This window comes from Emydura macquarii, unplaced genomic scaffold, assembly GCF_026122565.2.
Source record: "Emydura macquarii macquarii isolate MOO-44397 ecotype Brisbane River unplaced genomic scaffold, CSIRO-AGI_Emac_v2 contig_1790, whole genome shotgun sequence".
Lineage (NCBI taxonomy): Eukaryota > Metazoa > Chordata > Testudines > Chelidae > Emydura > Emydura macquarii.
Window position 1 is genome coordinate 5,299,979 of NW_027131927.1, and position 17,984 is coordinate 5,317,962.

Consider the following 17,984-nt stretch of genomic DNA (forward strand, 5'->3'; position numbering starts at 1 on the left):
TGACATGTTATTATAGAACTTTATTATCATTTCTATTGAGCTTTAGAAAACACGGTAGGCGTCAGTGATACAGACAGCTGGTACGCTCCACGGCAAACCCCCAACAGCTCGGGCATCCCTCCTTCTATCTAAAACGCCAACGGGCAGCCCCTGATTTGCACCTGCACCTGCTAGGGAGCGGTCCTACCTGATGCCCTTGGGGCGGGGGACACTTGAAGCCCCTCAGATGCCTCTGGCTTGGGTGGTCTGTGAGGATCAAACCCAGCACGTCTGGTTCTAAAAAGCAGCAGCAGCAGCAGCCTTACAAATCGCTATACCTGGCCTAGGCACTAGAGGGAGACAGACACAGGTGGGCTACCATGCGTCAAAGCTTTTCCACCTACCGCCACGCCCATTCGGCTGATGCCCACCCACTAAAGGGCATCGAAACTGCATGCAGGGAAGAAACTGGCCTGGTTGACTCCCCTTCAGCTGGTGAAATTCCAGCCAGGGAGGGGGTCGGAATTGGAGCCGATCGGAAATTAAAATCTGCCAGGAGCGTAGGGGGCAAATAACGGCTCCACTGATTATTGCATTTGGCTTTGTTTCCGCACCCCCTCCGGCGCGGGGAGGTCCTTAGTGCACGAAGAGGGATAAATTAAGTGTGGACCACATGGGAGCGGGTAAAATTTCCTCTTTAAAAAGGGAGCAAACACACCTTAAAAACGGAAGCCATTTAACGCCCCATCCCCCACCCACTTTTGCACACACACCACCAGACCAGCCTCCCGCGGCTGGGCAACCCAGAGGAGAGCCTGCTAAGGTGGGGTACAGAGAGCAGGGGACAGCTGGTCTTCCAGGGGAGGACGTAGGGGGACTGGAATTCAAAAAGCAAAGAGAAGGGCGGGTTGCAGCTGGGGTGAAGAGGCCCAGGTCACAGCATGGAGCCCGGAGAGGCCAGGGCGGGCTCCGGCACGTCAGTCCAGGCTGGTGCACAGGCTCTTAGGAGTACATGGTGAGCTGCAGCCACTGTGGGGGAGAGGGGAAAAGGGGTCAGGAGGGAGATCTGGGGAGGGCAATACAAAATACAGAGCGTTCGGGTGTCAGACGGGCTCACAGAACCCAGCAGCTGGAGAGGATTTGCCGTTGTTCTTAAGGGCAGAGGGGGCATTCCCCATGGATCCCAGTGGGGTTGGGTGTGCAGGGCTGGGGAAGGGGCCACTCCATATGAACCCCAATGCCGTGAGCCGTGCATCTCACTCACCTCCTGGATGTTCACCCGGATCTGCCCGCTTCCGTCCTTATCCAGAGACTTGAAGGCACCTGTAGGAGAAGAGATCAGAGGGGAAACGCGGCCTCATGGTTAACACATTGGGCTGGGACTCAGGAGATCTCCATTATCTGGGAGTGACCTGGGGCAAGTCACTTAATCTATTTGAGCCCCAGTGGGCCCCCCCACAGAGGGAGATAATAATCCTGCCTCTCTCTCCCTTCCCCCTTGTCTACCTAGACTGTCAGCTGTCTGTGCAGCACCTGGCACAATGGGAGCTGCCCCAATCTCTATCCCCTGATCCTGGAGATGGAACCCAGGAGTCCCGGCTCCAGGCCCCCACCCCCTGCTTCAACCACTAGACCCCACTCCCCTCCCAGAGCTGGAGATAGAACCCAGGCATCCTGACGTCCATTCCTATGTTCTTACCACTAATAAACCACCCACTCCAAGGCAAGCACCCCCTACCAGACCAATGCCGGTGACCCACTCCCTTGAAGTAACACTCCACAGGTCAAGAATCATGGGGCTACAATGACCTGGTTAGGATTAACCCCTCGATTTCCGGCTGGAGCTCCCAGCCACTGCCAGAAATCCATTGTGCCAGACGCTAAGGTGGAGGGGTCAGGATGAAAGGGTGGCATCATCTTTTTTGGTATTATTATTTGCATTAGCATAATGGGCCAGGTGCTGTACATTTGTATTGCTATTAGGTGTATTACGGTAGCACAAGGCACCCGTCATGGGCCAGGCCCCCATTGTGCCAGGCGCTGTACAAACATGGAGCAAAAGCCAGATGGGCATGGCCCAGCTCACAGTAGAGGCAGGGGTGGGGGGTGAAGGGGAGAGGGGAGCAGAGGATGCCCCCCCCATCCCCAGGACCGACCCGCAGGCCACTTACGAAACATGGCGTCCAGGCGAACCAGGCAGCTGATGAAGTTGTCAAAGTCCATGTTGCCGTTCTCGTCCGAGTACCTGCGCACGATCATCTGGTACAGCTGCTCGTTCAGCCGGAAGCCTGGGGGAGGAAAACGGGGGGGACAGAAAGAGACGGTCACTCCCTGGTGACCTGAGACAGCCCTGAGCCCTCCTGGCCCCCCACCCGCAGCAGCTCCTTACCTGCTGCCTCGAAGGCGCCTGGCAGCTCGCTGCTCCCAATGGTGCCGGATCGGTCTGTGTCGTACTGTTTGTAGATACACTGGGGGGGGACAGGACGACACCTTGGTTATGGGATAGAGAGACCCCCCCACGAACACACAGCTGCAGACTGAGGTTGGGCGGGGAGGAGGACCACAGGCAGAGAGATGGCAGCTACTGGCGAGGGGGGAAGGGATAGAAGCTGAGCGATTCTGCCCCCCTTCACCCGGACGGCAGAGCGGGGGAGGGAAATCAGAAACCACCACCCCACAGCTCATGTGGCACATGGGGGGCAGGAGGGACACGAGAGAGACGACCCCACTAAAATGGCAGCCCCTCCCCAGAATGCTGGATGAGGGAGGGAGGGAGCAGGGGGGTAACGGGGGGAGACATCACAGGTAAAGCAGCCCCTTAACTCTGCCCCCACAAGGAGGGGCATCTTCGATCCCAGCTGCAGACCCCAAGACCCACAGTCACCCCCAACTATGTCTCCCAGCAGGCGGTGGAGCGGCGCTGGGAATTCTGGGTACCCAGAAGGCAACGCAACAGCAAGCCCCCCACCCCCCAATGTAGGGCTGAAACTGACACGTCAATTACAGCCGGGAAGGGTCCTTGGAATCAAATGTTCTGGTAAAGGCGCCTCTCAGACTGGGAGTCCCTGGGGCAGTGCTTCATTTGTGCCAGGGCTTGCCAGGGCTGAGTCCCGGCATCTCTGGGCTGGGCAGTCCCTAGCCCCGGCACCTCTGGGCTGGGCAGTCCCTAGCCCCGGCACCTCTGGGCTTGCTGCATCAGTTATGAAAGTAAAAAAATTGCTTGAGCCCCGGCCCCTCTTTCGTTACAACATAAGCCCTGCGAAAGGCCGCTCGTCCACCCTCCTGTCCCCACCCCGGGGTGGTTATGCAGGATCTCAACCACGAGTGACAGCTCCCCTGCCCCCCATCTCTCTACCTGCCACTTCTTGACGTTTCCCCACAAATACTTGAACTCATCGAAGCCCAGCTTCCCGGTCGCGTCGCTCTGAAACAATCGGTGTCAAGGAACAAAGCCGTCACCCAAAGCCACCTGGGGCCCTCCAAGCTGCAGGGAGGGGGTCTGGCAGCACAGGGGCCTTCAAAGTGGGTGGATGTGGCCCCGAGAATCTCCCCTCTGCAGAGGATCTCCCCAGCCGGCCTGGAGCTGGGTGTACGGGTCCCAGCACAGGAGGTGGATCGTGAGCGTGGACAGAGCGCGCTGCACTGTGACTGTTCTCTGCCCCCCAGGGCCCATAGGGGGCAGATCAGGGGTGTGGCCAGAGCACATTGAGCTGTGGCTATTCTCTGCCCTCTGGGGGCCGAAGTGTGAGTTAGGGCAGCCCTAAGACTGCACTAACTAACACCAGGGACTGGGCAGGGCCCAGGATACAGTGAGAGCAAAGGGAGCTTAATGCCCCGCCCTCCCATCCCTGCCTCTGCACCGGGGGGGAGGGGGACAAGGGAGCTGTGACTCAAGCCCTGGTATCCTTAAGGGCTCAGATGTCAGTGTGGGGAGAGGATACGTCCATGACGGCCACCATGCTACGACAGGTGTCAATCCCAAATCCATCCGTCTTCAGGTCGGGGTCTGGAAGGCAAGAGGGCAACGCTCAGGCAATTCCAGTGTGAATCCGGCAGGGCTGCAGGCCACAGAGCTGGGAGGAACTGCTCCTGCTCTGTGTGGCAAGGACACTGCTGCCTCCGGCGTGGAGTCCCACCTCAGCCATCGCAGGGCCGTGGAGGTACCAGCCAGTCAGCATCGTCCCCTTACACAGAGAGGGAATCCCTGGCCTGCCTTACACAAGGCAGGCGAGGTGATCACGAAAGCCCCTTCTGGCCTTAAAACTGATGAATCTATGAAACTACAGGGGGTTACCGAGGCCCCCGTAGCATCGGGACGAACAGTTACCAAGCGCCATGGGACGGCAGTGCTCTGGGAGGCACGATCCAGCCACTGTTTCGGAAATGAATTAACCGAGCCGGGATTAGATTTAAACAGAACGTGGGGCCCCACTTACGTCTGGTCACCACCTTGTTGAGAATGTTCATCAGCTCCGAGGCGCTCACTTCCATATCCTGCCACAAAGCACAGGGACACAGGGACGTCACACCGGGCTGGAGTAATTCTCGCCCCACCTATGGTGCAACTCAACACACCGGGAGCCACACCAGGCTGCTCTTGGATACCCGTTCCTCCCCCCATAACCCACTAGAATCCCATGCAGCAAAGGATTCTGGGCAGGGATCTCTGACTGGCAGAGGGGCTGCGGATTGGTTGGGGCTGTGGACGTGCTGCACCCCTCCGAATCAGGCCCGAGGTGTCTCAGGTTCGGAGCCCCCCCCCAAAATAGAAATCAGAGGGCCTCGGTGAAAATTTTGGCCCAGGGAGATGCCCTCAGGGCTGGGCCGGGGACCCTGCAGATGGATGCTAAGCCAGAGGATGGCAAAATACTTACATCTCCAGCCAGCTGCGTGAAGAGGCGCCGAAACTGACGGACTTCCTCGCTCTCGTTAGCTTCTACGTTGGAGAAGTGGCTGCGAGGCGGCTGGGAGGGACGGGGGGGAGGGCAGAAAGAAACGGACAGTTACAAAATATAAATAGCCTGGGTGGTTTAAACATATATATGTGTCTCCACTGACTCAAAGGGGTAAGCACTGGGACCCAAGAGCGATTTTAAATCACCAGATTTCTTAGCAAAAAATGAAACGTAACAATCTAAAACTGTGTTTCTCAGCCTTTTTGATACCAGGGACCGGCTTGCTGCCTTCCTAAGCTGTGTGTGAGCCGTGTCAGGGAGCTCTCAGGGACCGGCAGCAGTCCATAGACGGTCATTGAGAAATGCTGATCTAAGACACAGTCCAAGAGGAGGGAGCCTGGTGATACCTGGAAGGAGGGAATCCAGTTCTTGTTTGGATGGACAAGGAAAGCAGGAGACGTTCGCCTCAACGCCAGGAGGGCTTGGATATTTTATAACCAGGTTGGGAAGGGTCTTTAGCAGGAAGTCTTTCACCCAAGAGTTCCTCAAGCATTCGAGTTAAATAGGTCTGGACATTGACAACCCACAAAGGGCCACATACTCAGAGCGTGTAAATCAGTAAGGAGACAGGCTCCCTGCTGGTATAAATGGGTGTCATTCCATTGGTGTCACATCCTCAGCTGGAGTAAATGGGTGTTCCTCCATTGGAGTTAATGGGGCCAGATCCCCAGCTGGGGTAAACCATTGATTTCAAAGCAGCAGTTTACACCACCAGAGGAGGATCTGGCTCAAAGAGACAATCCGAATTAAGAAAAGCCACTTTTCCCTCCCTTTCCAATCGCTAAGGATTTTTTTGCAGGGCCTGATCCAGTTCTCCACTCATCCACAGCATGTCCAGGATAAACAGGGAAAAGAAGACCTGGATTTCTAACATACAAGGGCACAAGCTCCATTGACTTCTTTCTGCAAATCACTTTAAAAAACAAAATGCAGAACACTTAATCATGGCCCCGATCCTGGGCGGACGACTGCACTCATACGTAACCCACCAAAGCCAATGGGGCTCCGTGCCAGAGAACTCTGCCCCTCCTTCCACCTTGCTACAAACTCAGCTTGTCCAGGGCCCATGTTAATATCTGCCATGACTTGTTAGAAGCAGCACAGCCAGGGCTGTAATAGGAGAGCTGTAATCAGGACTTACTGGTGGCTCCGGGTTATACTGAGCTGCTGCTTCGCTGTGACACAGAGGGGGAAAGAAAGAGGAAATAATTATGAAGGGTCCTTTATAAACACACAAGTGCATCAGATAAAATGATTATATATCTGAATATCACAGCACCAGCCAACAGCAGGGTCCCTGATGGGCTGTAGACCCTGACTGAGATCAGGGCCCCACTGTGCCAGGTGCTGCACAGACCCCGACTGAGACAGCACCTGCCCCTAAGAGCTTCCAATCTGCATAGACAAGGGAAGGGTTATTATCCCAGTTTTACAGAGGGGGGAACTGAGGCCCAGAGCAATGCAGTGATTTGTCCAAGATCACACAGGCAGCACAGTGGCGGAGCCTGGAATTGAACCCAGATCCCCTGCGTCCCAATCCAGTTACCAAATATTTAATTTATTTTATATTTTGCAAGTGCTGCAGAAGAGAGATGGCTAAGGCAAAAATGTCCCGGAAGAGAAGATACAAGCTACTGTCAAGTGAAACAATGCATCAGAAAGATGTAACAGGAGCCATCTTTTTGTTCTGTGTCTGTACAGCACCTGGCACAATGGAATCTCCTAGACTCCCCCGTAATACATGTAAGAGCATCTTCCATCCCTAGATCTCAAAGCACCTTTAGAGCACTTTACAAAGGCAAGTCAGTTTCATATTCCCTGCTATACAAATGGGGAAACTGAGGCACAGAGCAACACTTACTCAGGCTTACACAGAGACAGCAGAATTTAGGGCTCCTATCTCCCAGTCCAGTGCCCTAGCCACTAGACCATGCTGCCTCCCATGCACTCACCACATGGCATATTGGTGGGGATACATTACAGAACCACTTTCCAATTCAGAGGTAGATCCCTGTAAAAACAGCAACTGTGTCCGACCCCCAGAAGTGGCTGCATTTCAGTGCTGGGTGAGGGATCCCTGTATGAACAACTGCCACACCCACCCTCAGAGGTGGCTGCATTTCAGCACTGGGTGAGAGATCCCTGAATATATGGTTTGCGCACCATTTGCAAAGCGCTTGGGGATCTTTTGCATGAAAAGCGCTGGGGAAATATCACTGATGACAGACGAGCCTAGAGTCAGGGGAAGAACCGAGGTGGGGACAGAGAAAACGGGGACTCTCCCCTGTGCTTGTCTGGGCACGGGGAGGGTGTTCCTGGGGCCTGTGCCTCTAGCTAGTTCCCCCTATGTGGACAAACCAGTCCGACGGAAAACCAAAGCAAGGTGGAGCTGCCCGGCCATTCCTAACCCCCAGCCCCTCCCCTGTCAATTGGGCAGGGCACTGCATTCAAAACAATACCTCCTAGCCAGGGGAGAGGTCATGGGATTCTGGAGTTCAAGCCAGACCAGTAAGGGGTTGGGTCACTGTTTGCCCTGTAACCCTGGGTACCTTCAATGCCCTGGCTTTGCCCAACCCGCAGGCTGAAATCAGAATCCTTCCGGCCCCAAATGCGCCCCCAAATCGTCCTACTGCGGGACCAGCCCCTCTCTGAGAAAGCGATCAGTACCCTGCCTCGGCAGAGGCTGTCAAAGCTTCCAGTCTGTCAGCTTTCCAAGCAGATGCTTGACTGAACTCACACCGCACTTGGGGATTTATGATGAAAGCCAAGCAAGTGTATTAACAAAAGAACAGGGCTCAAGTGATACCAAGAAACAGGGATAAAGGTAGAGACAATGGCAAGGAAATTAAAGGGGAAACAGGCATCTCAAAGACTCAGACTTGAACCAACAAGATACCATCTTTGTTCAAGATGTTTCTCTCGCCCACAGGCTCCTTCCCAGCCTTTCCTGGCCAGGCTCCATGACAGAGATCAAACCGCTCAGTTCCTTTGTCTCGGCCTGCCAGCAGCCCACCAGCCTGGCTGAACTCCAAAACACCATAGATTCCTCTCACGCCCCAGTGGCGAGGGATCCCAGAAGGGGATGAAGCCTAACTTCAGTACCAGGCAAACTGGTTGACATTATAGTAAAGAACAGAATTATCAGACAAATAGATGAACATGATGTGTTAAGGAAGAATCAACATGTAGAAAGAGAGAAATCATTCCTCACCAATCTACTAGAATTCTTGGACAAGCATGTGGACAAGGGTGATCCAGAGGTTATAGTGTACTTAGATGTTCAGAAAGCCTTTGACAAGGTCCCTCACCAAAGGCTCTTAAGCAAAGGAAGCTGCCATGGGATAAGAGGGAAGGTCCTCTCCTGGATCAATAACTGGTTAAAAGATAGGAAACAAAGGATAGGAATAAATGGTCAGTTTTCAGAATGGAGAGAGGTAAAGAGTGGTGTTCCCCAGGGATCTATACTGGGACAAGTACTGTTCAACATATTCATAAATGATCTGGAAAAAGGGGTAAACAACGAGGGGACAAAATTTGCAGATGATACAAAACTATTCAAGATAGTTAAGTCTAACACAGATTGCAAAGAGTTTCAAAAGGGATCTCACAAAACTGGGTGACTGGGCAACAAAATGGCAGATTAATTCAATGTTGTTAATTAATGCAAAGTAATGCACATTGAAAAACATCATCCCAACAATACATGTAAAATGACGGGTCTAAAAGAAAGAGACCCCACTCAAGAAAGAGACCTTGGAGTCATTGTGGATAGTTCTCTGAAAACATCCACTCAATGAACAGCAGCAATCAAAAAAGCTAGCAATGTTGGGAATCACTAGGAAAGCGATAGATAATAAGACAGAAAATATCGTATTGCCTCTTTAAAAATCCATGGTACACCCACATCTTGAATGCTGCGTGCAGATCTGGTTGCCCCATCTCAAAAAAGATATGTCAGAAATGGAAGAGGTACCAGAAAAGGCAACTAAAATGATTAGGGGTATGGAAAACCTTCCATATGAGGAGAATTAATAAGACTGGGACTTTTCAGTTTTGAGAAGAGATGATTAAGGGAGAATATGGTACAGGTCTATAAAATCTTGACTGATGTGGAGAAAATAAACAAGGATGTGTTATTTACTCCTTCTCATAACACAAGAACTAGGGGTCACCCAATGAAATTAATAGGCAGCAGGTTTAAAACGAACAAAAGGAAATATTTCTTCACCCAATGCACAGTCAACCTGAGGGACTCCTTGCTAGAGGATGTTGTGAAGGCCAAGACAATAAGGGAGTTCTAGAAAAAGAACTAGATAAGTTCATCAGCGGCTATTAGCCAGGATGGGCAGGGATGCAAAACCATGCTCTGAAGTGTCCCTAGTAGGGCCTCTGTTTGCCAGAAGCTGGGAATGGCCGATGGGAATAATCACGCGATGATTGCCTGTTCTGTTCATTCCCTCTGAAACACCTGGTGTTGGCCACTGTCGGAAGACAGGATACTGGGCTACATGGACCATTGGTCTGGCCCGGTCTGGCCGTTCTTATGTTCTTACGGCTGGGAAAAGCAGCCATCGTGATGGTCACAGACGCTGGTGTCAACCAGAGCTGCTGAGTCTCAGCCCTTCTGGATAAAGTCAGGCCCAAGGTCTAGTCCTCCACCTGCTGTCAGTTATGGGCTTCGAATCAGGCTCAAGGCAAACTGCAGCATGACCACGCACGCAACCAAGAAACGGGCCCCTATGCCAAACAACAATATCATCAGGAACGCAGCCAGACTCTTTAGGAGCTGGCTAGGGAGCCTTTCGCCTGCAGGTTCACCAGTTCGAATCTAGCCTGGCTGAAAACTGTTACACTCCGCACCCCCGATGGCTGCTTGGTGACTTCTGCATGTAATGAATTTGGGAGGTCTCAGTCCAGCTCCTAGCAAGATTTCCGGCACATAAGCCGCCACCCCACCTAGCCACTCAGCAGGGTCAGGGCAGGATACAGCAGACTGACCCAGCTGTTAGCCTGTTGGGTGACCATGGGCACATCACCCACTGGGCCTCAGTCTCCCCATCTGTAAAATGGGGATAATGATGTGTAAAAGGTTGTTATAAAGAGGAAAGTGATCGATCGTTCTCCATGTCCACTGAGGGGAGGACAAGAAGGAATTGAGTTAGCTGGCAGGAAGGGAGATTTTGGTGAGATATTAGGACAAACTTTCTAACTCCCAGGGGAGTTCAGCTCTGGAACAGGCTTCCCAGGGAGGTTGTGGGATCCCCATTGTTGGAGGTTGTTAAGAACAGGCTGGATGAACCGCTGTCAGGGCTGGTCTAAGTTTACTTGGCCCTGCCTCAGGGCGGGGGGGGATGGACTAAGTGATTTCTTTGGGACCCTTCCAGTCCAACATTTCAGTGATGCTGCCTCCCTAATACAGATGGAAAATGCTAGATCAGAGCTAAGCATTATCATGATGCAACCCTCCCAAACCGATCCAAGAAAAGAACTCAGGAGTCCAAGTGCCCGGTCCCCGGCTGCCCAGTCTCCAAGGAGGAAAAGAGGCACATTGAAAACTCTGGGCCTCAGTTCCCCCATCTAGAAACTGGGGAAAATGATTAAGGATACGATTTGGTCATGGATTCTGGGACTTTCCGGGGCAGGGCTGGAGTAGCTGTCAGCACCCAGGCTATCACCGAACAGCTGTTCAGCCCAGCCAAGTGGCTGGAGCAGTGGGCTGGAGGAGCTGCAAGTCCCAGCAGTTTTTTCCCCCCTCCCCAGGGTATTTTTAGTAAAAGGGACAGGCTGCAGCTTCCATGAGTTTTTGTTTATTGCCCACAACCTGTCCCTGACTTTTACTAAAAATACCCCTGACAGAATCTTCACCTTCATAATGATCCTTCCTTCTTCTGTCTTAGCTACTTAGATGGCAGAGGCCAGAGGTTGTCTCTTAAAGCATGTCTGGGTAGCACCAAGCCTGATGGATCCCCATCTCAGTCACTCTGTGTCTGGGCAGCACCCAGCACGATGGGGCCCTGATCTGTTACCGTGTGTCTGAGAAGTGCTTAGCCTGACAGGGCCCTGATCTCAGCTACCGCATGCCTGGGCAGAGCTTGGCCTGACGGGCCCTGATCTCGGTCACTGTGTGTCTGGGCAGTGCCCAGCGCGATGGGACCCTGATCTCAGTTGTGGTGCCAAGCACTAGCGCGATGCCAGTAAGAACAATGACAAGGATACGCACTAACCTGATGGCATTGATAACTCCCCCGAGGATGCCCATGGCTCCACCAGCACCTCCCCCACCTCCACTCCTTCCTCCTCCACCACCGCCACTCAGAAATCCTCCGATCACGTTCCCGATGTTCCCTCCGAAGCCACCTCCACCACCACCACCTCCTCCTCCTCCTCCTCCTCCTAGGAAGTTCTTGACGAGGAACATCTGGGCGGTTTTCGCAGGAGGGGATCTGTGAAAAAATGGGCTGGAAAGACAACAGACAACGGGCTGGTCAGTTTCACTCTCCCTCAATCCACTGATTGTTCTGCCTTGGTCCCCACGTGCTCCTCCCCCCCCCCCTTGAGGAGCAGATGTCACTCACAGGAAGGTTTTCAGCTCAGACCCCATTTCCCTTTGCACAGGGGTAACTGGCTGGCAGGCACTGGTGTGCCAAAGCACCCAGCTTCTCTGCCACGCAGGGTATTTGCTCAGTATACCTATTTGCTCAGTATACTCCTGGACAATTTCAGGGCCCAATCCTACAGGGAACTAAGCACCTCTAACTCCTCCTGGTCTCCTGAAGTGCCAGGGGCCCAGCACCTCGCAGGATCTGGATCGGTGTGTTGCCAAAACAGGGACTCAAACTGGAGAGTAACCGCTGGAATCTGGAGCTCTGGGAGGGGAGTGGGGTCTAGTGGTCAGAGCAAATGCGGGTGGGAGGAAGGGAGGGGACTGGGAGCCAGGACTCCTGGGTTCTATCCCCAGCTCTGAAAACACTTCAAAAGTCTCCAACTCTGAGAAAGCCTTTCCACTATCAGGATAACACAGACAATGCCTGCGACCCAGCCAACCCAGCGAACAGAAACACAACAAACAAGAACAAGGTGGAAATTAATAAAAATTAGCAAAACAAACCCCAAATCCCTACACCAGGCAGGATTTCTTCCCCCCAAAATGGAGACATGGCAGAGACTCTATGAAATCCACAAGGGACTTTGCTCGTGCTATTGATTTTCTGTGGAAGAAGCCCTGATACTCTGGTGATGGGCACCAATACAAATGCTGGAGTTCTGAGCTCTGGGAGAGGAGCTCAGTCAGCTCAGGGAGGGCTGATGGGGGGAGGAGGCAGGGTGGATACAAATCTTTCGAAGATTTAATGCCAGTGCTAAAGGAATAGCTGCGCTCAGATGCTGTAAATCAGGGAACACTGGGGCATTGTCTGCAGTGCCTTTATAAGTCCACAAAAAAACAAAAAAAAAGGCGATTTAGCTAAACTGGCCCCAACCCAGCTTCCGACAAAACACAGCAGCTGACTCGCCATGGGCAGTTAGGGGAGAGCAAGCTGGATTCTATCCTAGTTTAGGCAGGAGACGCAGGCTCCAGAATCGCTGTCCCCAGCAAGGACCTAGCTGATTCGCAGGCCCCATGGAGAGCAGGCAGCAAGGACTGTTTAACAACAAACCTGTTGTTAAACAACAAACCAATCCAATTTGACTGGGCCTCGCCAGGGGCTTTGCCAAGAGGGTTTTGGGCTCAGAAAGCACAACATCCCAGGGCCAATCTAGCTCACAGGACAAGTGGGGACAACAGTAAAAGCCGTATGGACTCAGCTACCCACATTTCTCTCCATTTCATGGGGGGAGGGAGGTGAAATGAATCAGGAATCCTGCCTCCCAGCTCTGCCCTGCTCTAACCACTACACTCTACTCCCTTCCCCAAGTTGGGAACAGAACCCAGGGGTCCTGGCGCCCAACTCTCCCCTGCTCTAACCACTAGACACCACTCCCCTGTGAAGAGAACCCAGGAGTCCTGGCTCCCAGTCTCCTGCTCTAATCACCAAACCCTACCGCCTGCCCTCCGCTTCTGAGATCCCTGAACAGAACCCAGGAGCCCCAAAGCCCCAATCTGTCCTCCACACCACACAGCCTCCCTCCCGGGGAGAAGCGAAACGGGCGCCCTGAAGCCGGACCTGCAGCAGCCAGGGCGAGGGCAGGAGAGTCAGGTGCGGGCAACACCTGGAGAAAGGAGTAGCAGATGCTAGATCTGCCAGAGGCATGTGGGCACCAGGCCAGACGCCTGGGGGATGGGGAAGAGAGAGAGACAATGGGGCGTTGGCTCCACTTGAGGCTAGGGTGGGAAGCCAAGCAGGGGGCGGGGAAGGGGAGCAACCCAACACGGGCCGACAAGAAGCCTAGTTAGGCCCAGTGCTGAGCAAACCACTCTCCAGTCAACACCCCATGTGCTGTGGGGTGGCGCTAACGGGGGAGCATGAACAAAGAGAAGAGATCCCCCACCACACATACAGCTCCACATAATTTTGCCTCCTATGGCTGGTCTGGTGGGGGAAGATCCCTGCTGGATTACATGGTCTCTCCCCCCACCACCCTTGCTATTTCCTCTCCAGTCCCTCCTCTAGGTGAGGGGGTGTCTCTCTGATTTTATACCAAAAACACCTGGCTTCTCCTCACACATTACCGGGAGTCGGCCTGGGGAAAGAGATCCCCACTGGGGGAGGAATCCAGTGTAATGGGGAAGGAAGAGATTCCCCGAGATCTCTGTGGGAGAGAGGAATCAGTGTAAACAGGGGGCGGATCCCCAGATGAGAAGAATCCAGTGTAAAGAGATGCTTGTGGAGAGAGGAATCCAGTGTAAAGGGGAAGGAAGAAATTCCCTGAAATCCTAGTAGATGGGAAGAAATACAGTGCAAAGAGGGAAGAGAAGGAAGGATCTCAGTACGAGGGGTGAGGGTGGGGGGTGACCCAGTGTAAAGAGGAGCAAGATGTCCCCATGGGGAGGAATCCAGTGGGGTGGGGAGAAAAGGGGAAGAGAGAATCTAGTCCTGAAAGGAGAGATCCTAGAAGAGCAACCCAAAGAGGGCGGAACTTGGAGGCACAAAGGGATGGCGTGGGAAGGGAGTTTGACTGCCATAGCAGAGGGGAGAATGGCACCAGCGTGGGAGTGGAGGGTAGATTTCAAGGGCTCTCCTCACAGTGGGGCAAGGGGATTACCAGGTTAGGGATTTAGAGATCTTGGGAGGGATGGAGGGAGGGACGCAGTGGGACACTCATCTCCAGGGAAGGGAGAAGGATTGTGTAGGGAAGGAATTTTAGCCCCATGGGCACCCAGTGTGTGATGATCTGAAATCTCCAGGGAAGAAAGATAAGCTGGGGGCGGGGGGATCAGAAAGAGATCCCTGGGGGGAAGGGCAGGGATCCAGTGCAGGCAATTCAAAAGGAAACCCTGGGGGGAGGGAAGGGATCCAGTGTGCACGGGGGATCCGGAGGAGATCTCTGTGGAGAAGGGAGGAGATCTAGTGCCTGAGGGGAATAGAAAGGGATCCCCATGGGGAAAGCAGGGGGATCCGGTGTGCTGGGGGATCAGGAGGGGATCCCTGCAGGGGAGAGAGGGAATCCAGTGTGCATGGGGGATCAGGAGGAGATCTCTGCAGGGAAGGGAGGAAATCTAGTGCCCGAGGGGAACAGAAGGGGATCCCTGTGGGGGAGGGAGGAGATCCGGTGTGCTGGGGGGATCAGAAGGGGATCCCCGTGGGGGAGGAAGGGGATTCAGTTTGCTGGGGGATCGGGAGGTGATCCCTGCAGGGGAAGGAAGGGGATCCGGTGTGCACGGGGGATCAGGAGATCTATGCAGGGAAGGGAGGACATCTAGTGCCCGAGGGGAACCGAAAGGGATCCCTGTGGGGAAAGCAGGGAATCCGGTGTGCTGGGGGATCGGGAGGGGATCCCCGCGGGGAAGGGAGCGGATCTGACGCACATGGTGGGGGAACCGGGGGAGATCCCGGGGGAGGAAGAGGGTCCGATGCACGAGCGGCCCAGAGCCCCAGGGATCTGTGGGAGCGGGGAGGGTTGCGGGGGCCGCCAGGGGAGGGATCCGATGGAGGCCGGGGGGGGGGGCCGGGGACCCGCCCCTACCTATGGGAGGCGATGGGGGGCTCCCAGTCCGGGCTCTTCCTGCAGCGGGCCTGTGTCAGCGGCCGGGCCGAGAGTCGGGACAGGTCACGGAACGGGACTGCGGGGCCCCTCCACCACGCCACGCCCGAGCGAGTCACTGCAGCGGGGCAGCCGAGCCGCCGCCGGGTCCTAGAGCCGCAGCAACAGGCACCGCCTGGCTGGCATCCACCAGGGCCCTAGTGCCACGCTCAGCAGTTAGAGGGAACCCAGGAGTCCTGACTCGCAGCCCTACCCCCAACCACTAGACTTCACCCAGAGCTGGGGAGGGAATCTGACCTGCTCTAACCACTAGACACCACTCCCCTCCCAGACCGGATAACTGCCCACGGACAGCTCTTCCCTTAGCTGCTGTCTGGCTAGGAGCTCGGAGCAAGCCAAAGACTTCCCCAGGAAGGGAACCCTTCTTAGCTGGCAGCCCAGGGGTGATGGTGCGGGTGGGACTCGGGACTTCTGGGTTCTAGTACCAGGCTTTAAAGGAACAGCGGGGCCTCATGGGATGGAGTTCTGGGGATCAGGACACCTGGGTTCTACTCCCAGCTCAGGAAGAGGGTGGGGTCTTGTGCTTAGAGCAGGATGGAGCTGGGAACCAAGGTTACTGGTGCCCAGTTCTCAGCTGGGGGCAGGGAGTGAGGTCTAATGGTTAGTTTATTACTTGGATTAGGGTAGCATTTAGGAACCCCAGTCATGGACAAGGTGCTCTAGAGTGGTGCACATGGGGACAGGACTTGGGCTCAGAATGCTGAAAGCTGATCCACATGCAAGCCAATGAGATTCGTTACGGGCATGCATGGTCGGCCCCCATGGATCAGCCTGCAGGATAGAGGCCTTTGGGAGCACGGGGTGAAGACCCATGAGCCATGGACATGGTCATTCATGGTCAGCGTTTATGTGCCTGGCTGCCTAGCACTGGGGCAGATTCTGATCCTGGAGTGACTCTGGATTGTCCCAGGTGTAAACACAATTGAGAATCCAGCCAGCACCCGGACTCACTCAACACATTGTGGATGCATGGAGCAGATTTAGCTGTACCGTGTTTCTTTAAGGGAGTTGGCTCTCCGCCCCTTGGGCCTTACTCCTCCTCCCCACAGTCCCCCCTCCCCCCTTTGCCCAGCCCCAGATGCTCATCTGCTGGCAGGACCAGCAACTCAACTATGAGGTGGAGTGAAAATTCATTGTGGTTTCCCCAGGAAGGAAGGTTCCTGCTCTGAATCAGCTGCCTGGAATGTAAGCCTGCAGGGTCCCAGTGCACCCCTTCCAGGAAGGGTGAGTCCAGCCTCTGAAAACAAACAAGTGGGATAGGCAAGGAGGAAAGTTGCTTAAAATGGGCTGAGTCCCAGATAGTGTAAATTGATATCACTTATCTACACCATCTGGAAAGTCTGTCCCCATTGCCTTCAATAAAGTTATGTTACTTTGCACCTCTGGGAATTTAGTCCATTGACTCCAGTAGACTGATGCCAGTTTACATCTGCCGGGGATCTGGTTTCAGATGACATGCAAATGACCTGTTCACTCCCGGACCTGGCTATCTGCAATCTTGCATCATATTCATCCTCGATACACAGGGAGGCTATCTCCATCACCCCATGCCCCACACAGTCATTGACACTATGCAAAGTGAGTGGGAAATGCGAGGGAGAGCAGAATGGTGCTAGGTCCAAGGTATTGAGAAACCAGGCCCTACTGAATTTATAGGAAGGGTGCCTTTCCTTTCCCCTGCCCATCTCCATTTGGTGATGTGGAGGGTGAGTCATCAACTGAATCACTGGCTTTCTAGGAGAAAAGCAACATTTTCAAAACCAGCTGGGGCATGAAGAGAAATGAGGCTAACACAGCCCATACTTCCTCAGTCATTCCCACAGTGAATCATGATTTAAAGCTAGTGAAAGGTGTTGGGGGGAGAAGTTGAATCCCAGAGCTGGGGCACCAGCAGGGCAAATTCCCCCTTAGACAGAGCTAGGCCCCGATCCTGCAATTGGATTCCTGCTGCATGTGAGCAAAGGGTCTTGATAATCCCCAGGGCTCAGTCCAGCCAGTGAAAGATAAAATAGTGGTTGCCTTTGATGCGCTTTTAGCAGCGAGAAAGATGCAGAATCTGCTGAGCTAACACAAGTTCCCTGTGTGTCAAAATAATGATGATACCTGGCTCTTAGACACCAGATCTCAAAGTGCTTTGCAAAGGAAGGCAGTAACATTATCCCCATTGTACAGCTGGGGAAACTGAGGCAGAGCCAGGAATGGAGCCCAGGTTGGCCGAGTCTTAGTGCCATGCTCTGTCTGCTAGGCCCAAGAGACAGAATTAGCGAAGGCTCAGGTACCTCCACCGTCAGATGCTGCTTCAGGGTGGTTAATACGGCACCATGCAGCTTGCAGGGGGAGAGGATTAGAAGGAGGTCTGGCGTGTTTCTATTTGGTGCAGGCAGCTTCATTTGCACTTTTCATGGCACAACAGGGCACAGGCTTCCCTCCAGGGTGCCCCCCCTGGCCTGGAGGCAGTGGCTCTAGGGATGAGTCTATTCACAACATGGGGGGGTGGCTCAGCAGGGGGCGCTGCGCCCGGCAGTCAGTACAGGCCCCAGTGCCCGAGGGCAACGCTAGGGGGCGCTGTGCTGCAGGGAGCAGGGGGACCAGCAGGGGAATCTCTCAAGGTGGTGCTCTGCGCCCTGGCCCTTGGGTTGGGAGGGGATCATTTTTCACCCTTCCTTGGAGCTGGTTCTCACCCTCCCAGCCTCTAGTATCACCAGAAAGGGGAGGGGGATGATTTTTTCGCCCCTCCCCGGGGTTGGCACTTCCTCCCCGATCCCTGCTCCGCGGGAGGTGTTTCGCCCCTCCCCGGGGTTGGCACTTTCCCCCTGGCCCCTGCCGGCGCGTCCTGCGAGTCACGTGGTG

At 54.3% G+C, this 17,984-nt stretch overlaps 1 protein-coding gene across 1 annotated transcript; it reads right to left on the reverse strand.

Annotated features, from left to right (window-relative positions):
- CAPNS1 (calpain small subunit 1) lies at positions 1 to 15,194 on the reverse strand. The gene is made up of 11 exons (XM_067556772.1): positions 15,057 to 15,194; positions 11,159 to 11,392; positions 6,076 to 6,109; positions 4,854 to 4,943; positions 4,416 to 4,473; positions 3,921 to 3,985; positions 3,335 to 3,403; positions 2,369 to 2,447; positions 2,151 to 2,267; positions 1,244 to 1,302; positions 1 to 1,008 (listed from the first exon to the last, which is right to left on the reverse strand). The coding sequence occupies exons 2-11, from the start codon at positions 11,350 to 11,352 to the stop codon at positions 982 to 984; spliced, it is 792 nt and encodes a 263-aa protein (XP_067412873.1). The 5' UTR covers positions 11,353 to 11,392; positions 15,057 to 15,194; the 3' UTR covers positions 1 to 981.
- Between the last annotated feature and the right edge of the window lie 2,790 nt (positions 15,195 to 17,984).

Excerpts from the sequence above, each read along its gene's own strand:
- CAPNS1 (XM_067556772.1), bottom strand. The coding sequence starts at position 11,352 with ATGTTCCTCGTCAAGAACTTCCTAGGAGGAGGAGGAGGAGGAGGAGGT. Across the intron at positions 1,303-2,150 it reads TCGCCTGGACGCCATGTTTC|GTGCCTTCAAGTCTCTGGAT; the intron begins GTAAGTGGCCTG and ends CTTCTCCTACAG. Across the intron at positions 1,009-1,243 it reads TCCGGGTGAACATCCAGGAG|TGGCTGCAGCTCACCATGTA; the intron begins GTGAGTGAGATG and ends TCTCCCCCACAG.